Source organism: Oenanthe melanoleuca, chromosome 1, assembly GCF_029582105.1.
Source record: "Oenanthe melanoleuca isolate GR-GAL-2019-014 chromosome 1, OMel1.0, whole genome shotgun sequence".
Lineage (NCBI taxonomy): Eukaryota > Metazoa > Chordata > Aves > Passeriformes > Muscicapidae > Oenanthe > Oenanthe melanoleuca.
In genome coordinates this window covers 5,135,892-5,148,214 of record NC_079333.1, presented here as the reverse complement: position 1 = coordinate 5,148,214, position 12,323 = coordinate 5,135,892, and the positions used below count along the sequence as shown (strand labels likewise).

The following is a 12,323-nucleotide window of genomic DNA, read 5'->3' as shown; positions in this document are numbered from 1 at the left end:
CTGGGCTTCTAGAGAACATAACACCTCTTTTGGGGGAAGGTGGATGTTATCTGGGTAAATATTACGGGTGGTGCTGTGAAAGCACAAAATAACCTGTGGCAAGATACATCACCTCTCCCACCCTCTAGGAAGAGGATTAGAGTGCAGACAGAAAGACTAACACCTCTCTGCTTATTCTAACAGTTTCCATTAACAAATAATTGCCTATTTTCACCTCAGTATTACTGACTATATTCAAGCACAAATGCATGTACTGATTAGACATGCATTTCTGAGGGGGGAAAATGAGTACTGAAACTTAAATTACCATTCACAAATCGAGCAAACTCTGGATTTTCGCTCAAAATGAATATGTTTGGTACCCTGAAAACCTAGGAAGCGTCCTCCATCGGTTCAGCATCTGTTTCATATTTAGAAGCCATTCTTTGCAAACGCAGGGGTCACACTGCTTTTAAGGCAGCCTCTGCCAATTCTCTTTTGCGGGGCAGATTTAACAGCGAATTCCACTGCCACGGGATTCAGTGTGTAATAATGAAGGGTAGCGTGTCAATAGATGAAACTGCACACATCAATAAGGAGCTGGCAGAGGTCCCCGCGGACGCCTCTCTCGCAACAATCATTCTAATGCGTGCAGGAGAACAATGCTCAAAGATTCCCCACAGCCACACTGCATCAAAGGCCCTCTGAAACACCACAAATCTCTGCACTTGGAGCCAGCAGTGGGACATGCACAGAAACAAAGTCCTTTACACTGGCACTTATTCTTTTTAAGACTGGCAAACCTAAGCAGAGCTTTTGTTGGAACTGGACTCTTGCTAACCAACACGACCCCCAGCAATGGTTCCACCAAATTCTTTTTAGAGGCTACTGAAATGGTGAGAAGAGAGTGATTCAAAGAGCATGACTGCACACAAATTGCAATCATGAAGCAAGCACTGAGCAGCACAGCTAAACCATGTCTTTAAGAAAGGCAGAAAGGCAAGTCCAGGCTGATCAAGCCTGTTAAACAGAAAGAGTGGAATAAGAGCAGCTACAGCAGCAGGAGTTGTTTTACAGCCAGAGTAAAGTAAAGAATGGTGATGGATATCTGGGAAAAAAGCCTGAGAGAAGAACTGAAGCCAGAGAACAAAAGTTAAAAGCAACACAAAGTTTACATTGATTTTTTTTTCCAAGCTCCATATAAGAAAAATGATATATACACTTTGTGTGATACAAGCAGCAGACTCTCACAGCAGCTCTGACAGTGATCCACACAGACCAGTACATCACTCCAGCATTGGACAATTTGGCAAAAGGAGAGAGAGAAAAAAAAGAGGGGGCGGGGGGGGGGAGGGGTGAGGGGAAGAGGGGGAAGGCCTCCACACACATTTACAGAAATCTGAAACTGGAATAAAAAGGAGGGCTCCATTTCTCCACCCCCAACTGCAGCTGTAATCCTTTGCCACCTTACGAGCAATGACAGAATGTTTTCTCTAGGGACCTGAGACTAATTCCCTATTAAGCTTTTACAAACTGATGCTATTCCAAGTCTTATAATGTGGCCAAATTTGGACATTTTCCTAAGAACAGCAAAAGCCACATTCTTGATGCAGAGTTAACACTCCAGCCAAATTTCCAGTTCTTGTTCTAAACCATGGTTGTGCTAGAACTTCTAACTTGGCAGCTTGAGATCATTATTGGTTCAAGAGTGACAAGGAAGAAATAGCTAGAACCTGCAAGAACCAAAAGGAAAAAAAAAAAACCAAAAATAATTTACCCTGCTACCTTCCCAAGTATAACTATGGGAAATACTGGAGCTTTTTAAGGAAAGAGGGAGCGAGAAGAGCAGTGTTTCCTGGGGGGAAAAAAGTCAACCTGTGGTAGATATCCAGCCCAGAAAATTTCAGCATGAATGCCTGAAGTCCTGCAGAATAATAAACAATTTAAGAGATGGTACTCATAACAAACAGTAACAAGCAGATATACTACAGGCATTGCTGCCAGCCTTGCTTATTGGCAGCTGTGACAGATTGCCTGGGAGCTCCAGTCTTTAATTAGTTCTCATTCCTGAAGTTCACAAGTCAATTAATTCTAAAAACCACCCTCAGGTTCTTTTCTAAAGGAAATCCTGTCCAGGATTCTCTCCCTTTCTTACCTCTTCTTCCCATAGCTCAGCTAACAGCTCAGATCCTTTAGAACATCCATGCAAATTCCATCTGGCCGTGGAGATTATCACTAGTCAAATACTTCAGCTTGCTTCAGCAATTCTTCCTATTTCTGCAGCAGTATTTTGCCACTACAACAGATACTGTTCCCCAGGCTGCTTCTTCAGACCCTCTTTCCCCACAACTTGCCTCCTCCAGGGTAATGAAAAGGAGCATCACTCCAGTGCCAGTTTCAAGCAGTCCCCATGGCAATTACATCACTGAAATCTACAAGCATTACCACATTGCTTTATAATTTTTCCAAGACTCAACAAAGGCATTTAGCAACACTGGTTCTACCTAACTCACTTTAAACTCAGACAGAATGCCACAGTCAATTAGTTGATTACAGATTCCACTGGAAACCCAGCTCTGAAACCACTTTCAACTCTGGAAGGAATTTCAAAATTACAAAAGAAAAAAAAAATAAAAATAAAAAGGTTATTTTCTGTCTCCATTAAGAAGAAATCAGTTATGCCTTACAATTATAAATTCTTACAAGTATATGAATAAGCCAGCTTCTGATATGAAACTAAAAAACAAACTTTAAGTTCCTTAATTTCTGTCTTGCTTCTTATCCTACTTTACATTTGCTGATCATCTGGAAAGACATTATTCTAGACTTTTGGCAGCTTAGCAGCTATTTGTCAGTTTATCCAAATGCAGTTTGGTCTGAAACTGATTTTACACTTTTGCTCCTTGCAAAACACAAGGTGCATAGATATTCGAGTCTTGAAAGATAACTGAAATTTAAGGTTCTCTAGAAAATCAACTGACAAAAAAAAAAAAAAAAAAAAAAGAAAAATTGCAAACCTAGTATTTTCCTCTATGAGATCATTTCTTCTTTAGAACAAGAAATTCAAACAACTTCAAACCTGCTTATGTCACAGTCTCTCCCTGCCTTGTTTGATCCAGTTGTGAGGTACCTTGTGCAGGTAAGGAACTGGGGTCATGCAGGAAACTGCTTATTATTCTTGGACAGAAATGGAAACATTGGTATGCCTAGACAATTTTACCTCACAGGTCACTATAAAACAGACTTTATCACTTACTATCACAGATCTGAGAAAGCAGAACAAATATCAGAGGCCTGGTAACATCTCTAATAAAAGTAGAAAACTAAAGCATTAAACAGATATTTTTATTTGCATTACAATATACAGACTGACTTTATACTCCATCTAATATCTTTCTTTTGAAAATATTACAGACTTTTATAGACATTGACATAACCTCTACTTTGACCTAACTCATGTTAGTAAAGTTTCCCTCAAGTTCTTTCCAACTTACCTTTCAATCGACTTCTATACATAATCTGAAAGAATTCACATTTTCTGACAATGTGTCCCTTTTCCCTTCTTTCTAAAACACAGAACTTCACACACCATAAAATATATCACTGAAAGGCAACTAAAACCAGACAATAGAAATGTTCACTTTCTAAAAATACCTTATTCAGATATGTACCCATTTCCCTTCTTAAAAAAATATACATTTCTGTATTGTAAGTTAGTGTTTGACAAGGATTATGGAGATTGGGAAAAAAAACCAAACTAAACCCACAACAACAAGAAACAACCACAGAGAAACAAATCAACCCATGAATACATTAGATGTGAAAGCTGAAATCTCAAATGTCCCTGAATGTTTGTTTATACAACTAGAGGGATGGATATATATTATTTCTTAAGCACGTTCCCCTCTAATCAAGAATGTGGCTGCATTTTTAAATGACCCCTACTGCTTGCTTCAAATCTTGCTCAGGCAGGTTTATACCTCAGCTCAGGGATTAGAGCCAAATACAACAGAGGCTACCTAAAGAGAGCAAGCTGTTGCTATGTTGAAATGTAGCCATCAAGAAACCTGGGGAACAAGGTCAAAGAATTTCAGAAAAAGCACCTAGACTCCCTAAAAAGCAGCCCCAGCCAGGCACCTAGAAAGATGCAAGAGAGCCAGAGAAGGTGACTAAGCTGTCATCTGCCAACCCTGAAGAACACAGGGATGTAAAGGAACAAACACTCACTACACTGCTCGCCCGTGGATTCCCACATGTTCCCGCAGCCTACACACCAAGAGAAGACATCAGCATGACAAAGCCACAGGGGAAGCTTCCTCCTCAGCAACACCACCTGCCCTTCAGTGCCTCACCAACCCATTCCAGCACTCACTACGTGTTTCCAGTGCCTTAGCAGTCTGCACTTCCCCTTTGGAAGCCTTTTTAGTCACCTCCTAAGTCACAAGGGACAGGCAGGTCTAGCTGTAAGCATTCTCTGGGTACCAGTGAGGATTTGAGCCTGCCTCCTTCCAAGAGCACCAGGCAAAGGCCACCAGGGCCAGCCCTGGGCTTATCCATAGGTGAGCAGGCACCACAAGGGCAGAGGGAGCAAATTCCACTCTAACATACCTTGAACAATCCGTAGGCAATCATCCTTACATTGCCTCCCTGCCCTAAACCTTGAGGCTCTCCCTTTTCTAATGCTCCCACTTTAGCTGCAAATGCAGGAAAAGATTAAAGCACGCTTTTCCTTGAAGTGCATGATCACAATAACTTACACTAATTACCAAAAGCCTTCTATTGCAGAGCCTGAATTAAACCTTGATTCAAATGACTAATTGTTGTAGCTTCTGAGGAAAAGAAACAAAAATAATTTCAGACATGAGATGCAGGAAACAACTCCATTCATCTAAACACACAGCTCCTGCGGTTCTGGCATGCTGGAATTGACTTTCATCATAGCGGACAGCGAGCGCCACACAGGTCTAAAAGGTGAGTAAGAAAAAGGCCATCTCTGGGAAACCCATTATCAGTGGTTTTCCCCCAGGATCTACTGAGTACATGCTCTCCTCACGCCCCACAGCATTTAAACAAAAAGTTTTTCTTTTCAGATCCACTGAAGTTATTACCTTGAACCTCAAACAAGAGCCAGGAAAAAATCCAGGTGGTGGAATGTTTATTATTTACTTTTCTGTCTGAGCCCTGGTAACAATCAGATACTTATTTCAGTTTTTGTCTTGTCCTAGAAGAGATGTTTCAGTTTCCAGAGCATTTCACAGGTTGATTAGGTAGATTGGCTGCAGAGTGAAATCATACATGAAACAGACAGAGCAAAATGCTCTTGTAGTGTCCTCCTTTCTCAGGATCTAACCACACCAGAGGAGGGAAGAAAACAGAGTAGATCAAGCCTTGGTATCAGAATCCCACAATCTCCTTACTAAAAAGATTATAAGTGTACTGGATCAAAAAGAAAAGATGATAAAACATTCTCATTTATCACAGCCAAATACTTCAGCCATTTGCATCCTTTTACTGGATTATTTTGTAAATATCTGAAGAAAACAGACAAGTATAAGTACTCACAAGGGATAAACTTGTCTATGCTTCAGCCACTTCCCTCCACCTCCTTCATACAAGAATTCCTCAACACTTGCAGCAAAAGCTCCAACCCATCTCCCCATTAAAGAGCTGCTGGAAATGGTTTACAGAAGCATACTTCTCCCACCCAGAGTGAGGGAACGACTGCTTTCCAAACCTCTTAACCTTTGGAATATTTCACAGAAGTGACCAAGTAATGGCATCAGAAGATAGGCACTCTACAACACACACCACAAATAAGACTACAGTTCTGAGATTTTTCTGCACACAAAAACACTTTCAATTTTAAAAGCATCATTCCAATTACAAAAAAAAAAAAATCCCCAGGAGACAACTCAGAACATCTAGACAAACCAGATCATGAACAATGGCCATATATCTTTGCAGGTACACTCTAAGTTCTTCTAATTATTTCAACTTGAATTAAGAAGAAAACAACTTTCCTGTTGTGCATCATCCTTAATAGTTTTTACTTTTTGCTGCATGACCTTGAGCATCTGAGAGTCTTGATTTTCCACTTGTCCTACTAAACCATTCTCTTGAAAAATCTTATTCCCTTTCTGTTTCTAAACAAAAACACTGAAGGTGAGCTCTGCAGCTCTTGACTGTTTCCTCAGCTGGCAGAATGCCTATATTGCACAGATAAACGAGATGACTAACTTCAGCTGCAAGTAAGAGGAAGCACAGTGCACACCTTTGTCTGGTAGGATCTTGTAGACAGAACACCCTCTGCCCCAATAGCCTGCAAGCAGCCTCAGGAAAAAGACTGGGACCAGCTTTAGGAAGCTGACTTTTCAACTGCAACTCAACAGCCAAACCATGAGGAAAGTGCTCTGGCAGACATAAGGAGGAAAAAAGCCACAGCAAAGTCAAAAGTACAAGCACAAACTAAGTCAGCGAATAGAGTTTTGTTTAAAGAAGAGTGTTGGCAGTGTGGGGCTGGGGCACTGTTTAGTTACTCCTTCCACCTGAAATCTGGAAAAGGCTCCCATTTACTACCTGCAATTAATCAAGTGCTCTGAATCATGAGCTACGTAGAGTAACCTGTGGGACATACTTGCTTACCAGCACCTGACTGCCCAGAGCCGACACAAAGCCACCGAAATACGACACAGAACTGCCTAACCCGAGCAGTCTTTTGCTTCTCTACTTTTACACTCACTGCTACTTCTGTAACAAGGTGAACAACAACGCTACAAGTACAACATCGAGGGGAAAAAAAGAAAAAAAAAAAATAGAAAAGGGAAAAAAATGCCACCACAACCCACCATCCACCCTTTTTGTGCAGCGCTTGCTCGTCTTTATTCCTGCACGCTGCCTGGCTGGCACTGACACCAGCACGGAACAATGCCACATGTCACGCTACCGACAGCTACACAATTACCTGAACGCGGCGTAAACCATCCCCTACTCAATCACACGCTATCCCCTAGCGGGAGAACTTCCCGGCAGAGGCAGCACACCCCGGGAGCCCGGCGGGGGAGCGCCGCTTCCCCCGCAGCCCGTGCGCTCCGAGAGCCCGAGCAGCTTCCCCGGGGACAGGCAGGAGGGTCCCCGCCCCAAGGAGCGGCTTCACCTCCGCCAGGTGAGCTTTGGGAACCAAAGGGACAGCACAGCCCAGGCACCGGCTCCTCCACCAGCAACTAGGGCTGCACCGCCACGCTCCCCACGGAGCCTGCCAGAGCCGCTCCCGGCTTCGGGGAGGCCGCTCCGGGGAGGCCCCCTAAACTTTGGGGGAATGCCCGGCAGCGATCCCCGGCAGGGAGCAGCGGGGGCCGGCTCCTCCCGCGGCTCAGCCCGGCCCCGCCGAGGGCAGCGCCCGGGCGGGCACAGCACAGCCCGGCCCGGCCGGCGGCTCCCCCGGCCCCGCCGCGCCACCTGAGGGCGAGGCGGCTGCGCCCCCCGGCCGCCCGCCCCGCCGCGCACCCCCGGGCTCACCGAGCAGCAGCAGGACGAGGAGCAGCAGAGGCAGGCAGGCCCTCTCCCCGCGGTGCCCCATGCTGGCAGCGCTGCTCGGCGCCTCTCCCTCGGCTGTGCTGGCCCGGCGGGACCGGCGGCCGCAGCTCTCTCCTCGCTGCCCTGCGAGCGCACGGAGCCGCCCGCCCGCCCCGACCGGCCGCGCCGCGCGGCGCAGCCAACCACAGACACAAACTTTCCCAGCGCCCGCCCCCGCCCGCAGGTAGCGGGGGCGGCGCGGGGTCCGGCCCGGCCCAGCCCCTTCCCTCAGGCGGGCGGGCGGAGAGCGAGGCCGCGGGCCCGGCGGGGAACGGCGCTGTCCTCGCCGCCTCCCTCCCTTCTTCCCCCCGGGAGACGTGGCCCGGGAAAGCCCGCGTGTGGGAGGGCGGGCAGGCCGGGAGCGCTCCCTGCACTCCCAGGATCGGCAGCTGCGTCTGGGGCAGTTTGGTCACTGCTCCTGCCCCGCCTTACGAGGGTGGGGTCCCCTCATGTCCGCTCGCTGTGCTTCTCTGCTCCACGCCTGTGGGGTCACCGCTGGTCCCCAAACACAGCCCCAGCCGCGGACCCCCAGGCACGGGGCCACTCGTGCTGCCTTCCATGCATGTGCAGCCTCCAAACCAGTGCCGGGTGTGCCCACGGTGTCCCCTGCCCTCCCACGGCAGCAGCGGGCCTGCCCGTGCTCCTGCGATGCCGCCCTGCTCGTGGCCCGGGTCAGGAGAGGGACAGCACAGACACTCCATGCCCCAAACACTTCGTGGACAAGGCTTCCTCCCACACTGGTGCCAGGCATTGCCCTATTTCGAGACTCGGTTTCTTTTCCCTTGCCGGAGATCCCAGTTAACCCAATAAAGTGCTGCTGCAGCATGGCCTTCGTGCCACCAGCTTCCTTCCCAACCTGCTCAGAGATTTTTGTTTGCTCGGGGATTCAATTTCCTGTTTGTTTGTAAAAACAAAGAGCGGAGGCGCTGGGCGGCTCTCTAGTCTCGGACAGTTATCTGCTCTTTCAGTCCCCTTGCCACATTCTCTGTGAAATCTGTGCTCTCCTTGGACACATCTTGCTGTGTTGTCCAGGCTCCGTGGTAGAGAGGGATCCGTGTTACACATTTCTATGTGTGCACGGTTTGGAGCAGCTGCTCCTGCACAAAATGGCTGGTTTAGGCTCTTTTCTAGTGTCTCCAGTGCACCTTGGTCTTCAGCATGACTTGGCTTGGGCGAGGTTGTTCACTCCCAATAGCAGGAAGTGTGTGCTGTGTTCTTGACTGAGCACCATTATCAGACTGGATTCCAGGCTGGACTTTGTTATTCCTTCTGTTATGTTTTATGGAAAAGAGGGTGTTGCCTGATAGGAATGAAATGAGAACCTCCTAAAACTCATGAGGAGAACTTTCAACCTTCAATCTCAGTTACCTGAGCTCCTGCAGTAGATCAAGCTTTTTGCAGAGCTGCAGCCAGGAGCTGTCTGTAGGATACTTGGTCCTGTGCACCACTGGAGTTCTCTCAGCTCCCAGACAGCAAATGAGGCTGAATCCACAAATGTGACTGAGAAAAAACTGCCTGAACAAAACAAGGCTGTCTTCAAATATGTTCACAATGGCCTCATATCCCTGCTTGTTCTTGCTGTTTCCAGTCATCCTACTTTCCTCCTTTAGCCAGCATCTAAACACACTTTTTCTTCACTGGAAAACGTCACTTCCGTAAAACAAGATGTGTCCCTTACATCAAATTCAGAAAGCAGTTTTAGAAGATGTCTCACCCTTACTGCTCAGCTTCCATCACACTGGTTAAACTCCTGATCCTTCATCAAGCTTTAGTCCTGAAACCCTGCTATCCTGAGCCCTGGGTTGTGTTCTCAACAAGCACCTCTCACCCTTTTACTTCAGTAAGAGCCACTTTTCCCCCACATATATTCAGACTTCTAGATAGAAGGTCCACTATAACCCATTAATCTGACCCATATACAAAAGCCATAGATTTTTTCCTCAGCAGCTGGATCAAAGTGAGTTAGAAAGACAACACATCTTGTCCTAAAGACTCCAAGTAATGGCAACTGCCTTCTTCTACCTACTAATTTATTCCAATGTTTAATTATCCTTGCTGCTAGGAAATTGCTTCTTTCAAGGTTGAATTTGTCTAACTTCAACTTTGAGACATCAGTGCTTGTTATGGCTTTGCCTACAAAACTGCACACCCGTCCCATTTTCATGGATAAGTCACTACACATGGTGCTTCCATCACTTCTTGTTTAACTGAATAGATTGTTTTCTTTGAAGCCTCACATTGTAAGATTTAGTTTCAGTCGCTGCAGATTTTTGGACTCCAGTGTTTCTAAGTGTTTTTTTGACTTGCAGGCACCCACTGTGGGTACAACGTCATTGTGGTCTATACACACGTGCTGTGCACAGAGTAATTTCTCAGTCATTGTTTTTTCCCCATCTCTCATAACTAAAAATGGAAGTAGACCATTTCCTGTGCTGTACAAAAAGCTTGTGGAGTTCATTACCCATGTGGAGTCCCCAAATCTCTTTCTGCATCTGTGTTTTTCTTGAGAGCATCTTTATCCTGCCATTCATCACTATGCTCTTCCCTCCTCCGTGCATGGCCTTGCAGCAGGGTGTGTTAAAACACATTCTCTAACATTGTGACAATTTAAGCAGATGCCTGAGATCCCTCATTCAATTTGAGAGCACTTCTCCAAGGCTGACAAATCGCCGGCACAGAAAGAGCAGGTCTGAAACTGACCACTGTGCTAGTCTACCTTCTCCTTCAAAGCCTGTTTTCTTCTCCTTTTTGTGTGTCCTACTTTCAATGGATTGTTACATGTATGTGATTATGTCATTTTTCCCCCTTGCCAATTCCATTTTGTATCGTTCAGCTATGAGAGGCAGTCTGAGCCAGAAGCTTTCTCCAAGTTGAGACAAATATCTTCCTCTGTTTTTGTGCATTTTCCATGTTTATTCATGAGCTGCAGAGTAAATACATGGTCAGTTGTTTGTTTCTCAGGAAGGCATCCCTTTTGACTTTCAGTGTTTAGCATGTTGTTGATTTGAGTAGATAGCACTTATTTATTTATTGATGATGCTGTAAAAATGCTTGCTTACGTTTCTTCATACCTACATTTCTGCATAATGTATAGGCTGAAAGTGTCTCTCATTTGGGGGTAACTAGGTTAGCCAGCAGAATTTCGGGGAAGGATCAGGATTGGAGTGTTATATTAAAGCACATTATTATGCATGCACAGGTTCATGAAACATGAACACACCCTGATCCTAAAGAAGCCCACACGCAACCACTCCCTGCTTGCACCACTCCCCCAATATACACTTGATAGCTTTAGCAAAGTTTCTCTCTTGGCAAACATGGATAAACAACTTTTGTTCTCCCCACCTTGTTGCCTGAGCAGCAGAAGACGGTGTGAAATGTCTGTGTGAAGCCCACGTCCAACACAGAGTGCAAGAGTAAAGAACATTTAGAAGGGATGATAAGGACCCAGCACCCTGCTTAGGGGCAGAGGTGCAAAAGTGCTCCTCTCGTGCAGTGCAGATTGCAGGCTGCAAACCTTAACCAGGGGAGAAATCTTCTGGTGCCATTGTCTGGCGTGTGCTAGCCAGGAGCTCTCCACAACAAACGAGAGGCGTAGGCAGACAGACAGGTAAGGCCATGCTCCACTGCCCCGTCAGCAGCACAGCAGCCTCTAAGGCAGGAGGGGGCTCACAGTGGCTTCCAAACTGTTTGCATGAGAACCCTGGGGAAAGGGAGCCACAAACACAAACACTGTCCTGGAGACATCTGTGTAGGGATGTGCTGTCTCATTTAAAGACCCTTCTCTCAAGAGCAGAGACTTGATCCCCAGCATGCTGGTGAAATTCCACCTTGCTTGATTTCATTCCGCCCCTGGGTTCCTTTTGTGTTTCCAAGCAGGCACAATACTCGTCTTCATTTCCTCTTCTCAGCTCTTGTTAAATTTTGCCTTGCTCCAGTGAACAGATTGCCTGTTCCAGCCCAGGGCTGCCCCATCACAATTGAGGCTGATGTGACACCCACACCCTCGGAGCTGTACACTGAATTTTGTGAAATGTTTCGAGCCTACCTGGATGGAAAATATATGCCCCCCTGTCACTCCTCTTTAGTAGCTGAACAGAAATATGGCCAATAGTAGAGAACTCACAAAGAACTGTAAAAAACTCAGCTTACCCATTTATGTATTATGCATTAAAACCTGTCTCTATTGAGCTGTCCAAGATAAAGTCGTACTGGCATGTGATCAAAAGCGTAGGAAATTACCTTGATTTGTCCTGGCTAGAGCTGGCTGCCTCATGTAAAAGTATTTGTGAATAAATTATTTGCAGATTGATGAGGAAAAAGTGAGTAATTTATTTGATGAATATTGTTCAGCTGGCTCTTGAGCTAACCAAGCCATGAGGAAAAAATATTGGCGAATTATTTATTTGAAAATCTAGTTGAAATTTGATAGAAGAAAATGGTCAAACAATCTGCCACTATTATGCAAATTCCAGTAGACCTGGATGATGTTCATTCACTACTAAAGCACAGCCCAATGCTTCAAGCCATGGCCATAAAGAAGATATTGAAATATGAATTCAAATCTTCAAATCTATACTCACCTTCTCCTTAAAAGAGATTCTCCTCAACCACAGACCCAAAGGTACCTATTAATGAGCATAGAACAGATTCTACATTTGCAGTTATTTATTCTTATTTATTATTAAGACGCTCTGGAAACTCTCCTGCTCGATAGAGCAGCAATGAAAATTGAGTACCTTTTACTCCTCTACAGCCTCCCTTCAGTGGAT

General features: G+C 45.7%; 1 protein-coding gene across 2 annotated transcripts in view; it reads right to left on the bottom strand.

Annotated features, from left to right (window-relative positions):
* Nucleotides 1–7,743, bottom strand: part of PTGFRN (prostaglandin F2 receptor inhibitor) — a 64,827-nt gene extending 57,084 nt beyond the window's left edge. Inside the window, exon 1 of one of the 2 annotated variants that reach the window (XM_056492899.1) lies at nucleotides 7,495–7,743. In XM_056492899.1, the coding sequence (XP_056348874.1) occupies nucleotides 7,495–7,555 (61 nt within the window). In that variant the 5' untranslated portion in view covers nucleotides 7,556–7,743. The remainder of the gene's footprint in view (nucleotides 1–7,494) is intronic. The other variant, XM_056492908.1, reaches the window with a different exon arrangement.
* Between the last annotated feature and the right edge of the window lie 4,580 nt (nucleotides 7,744–12,323).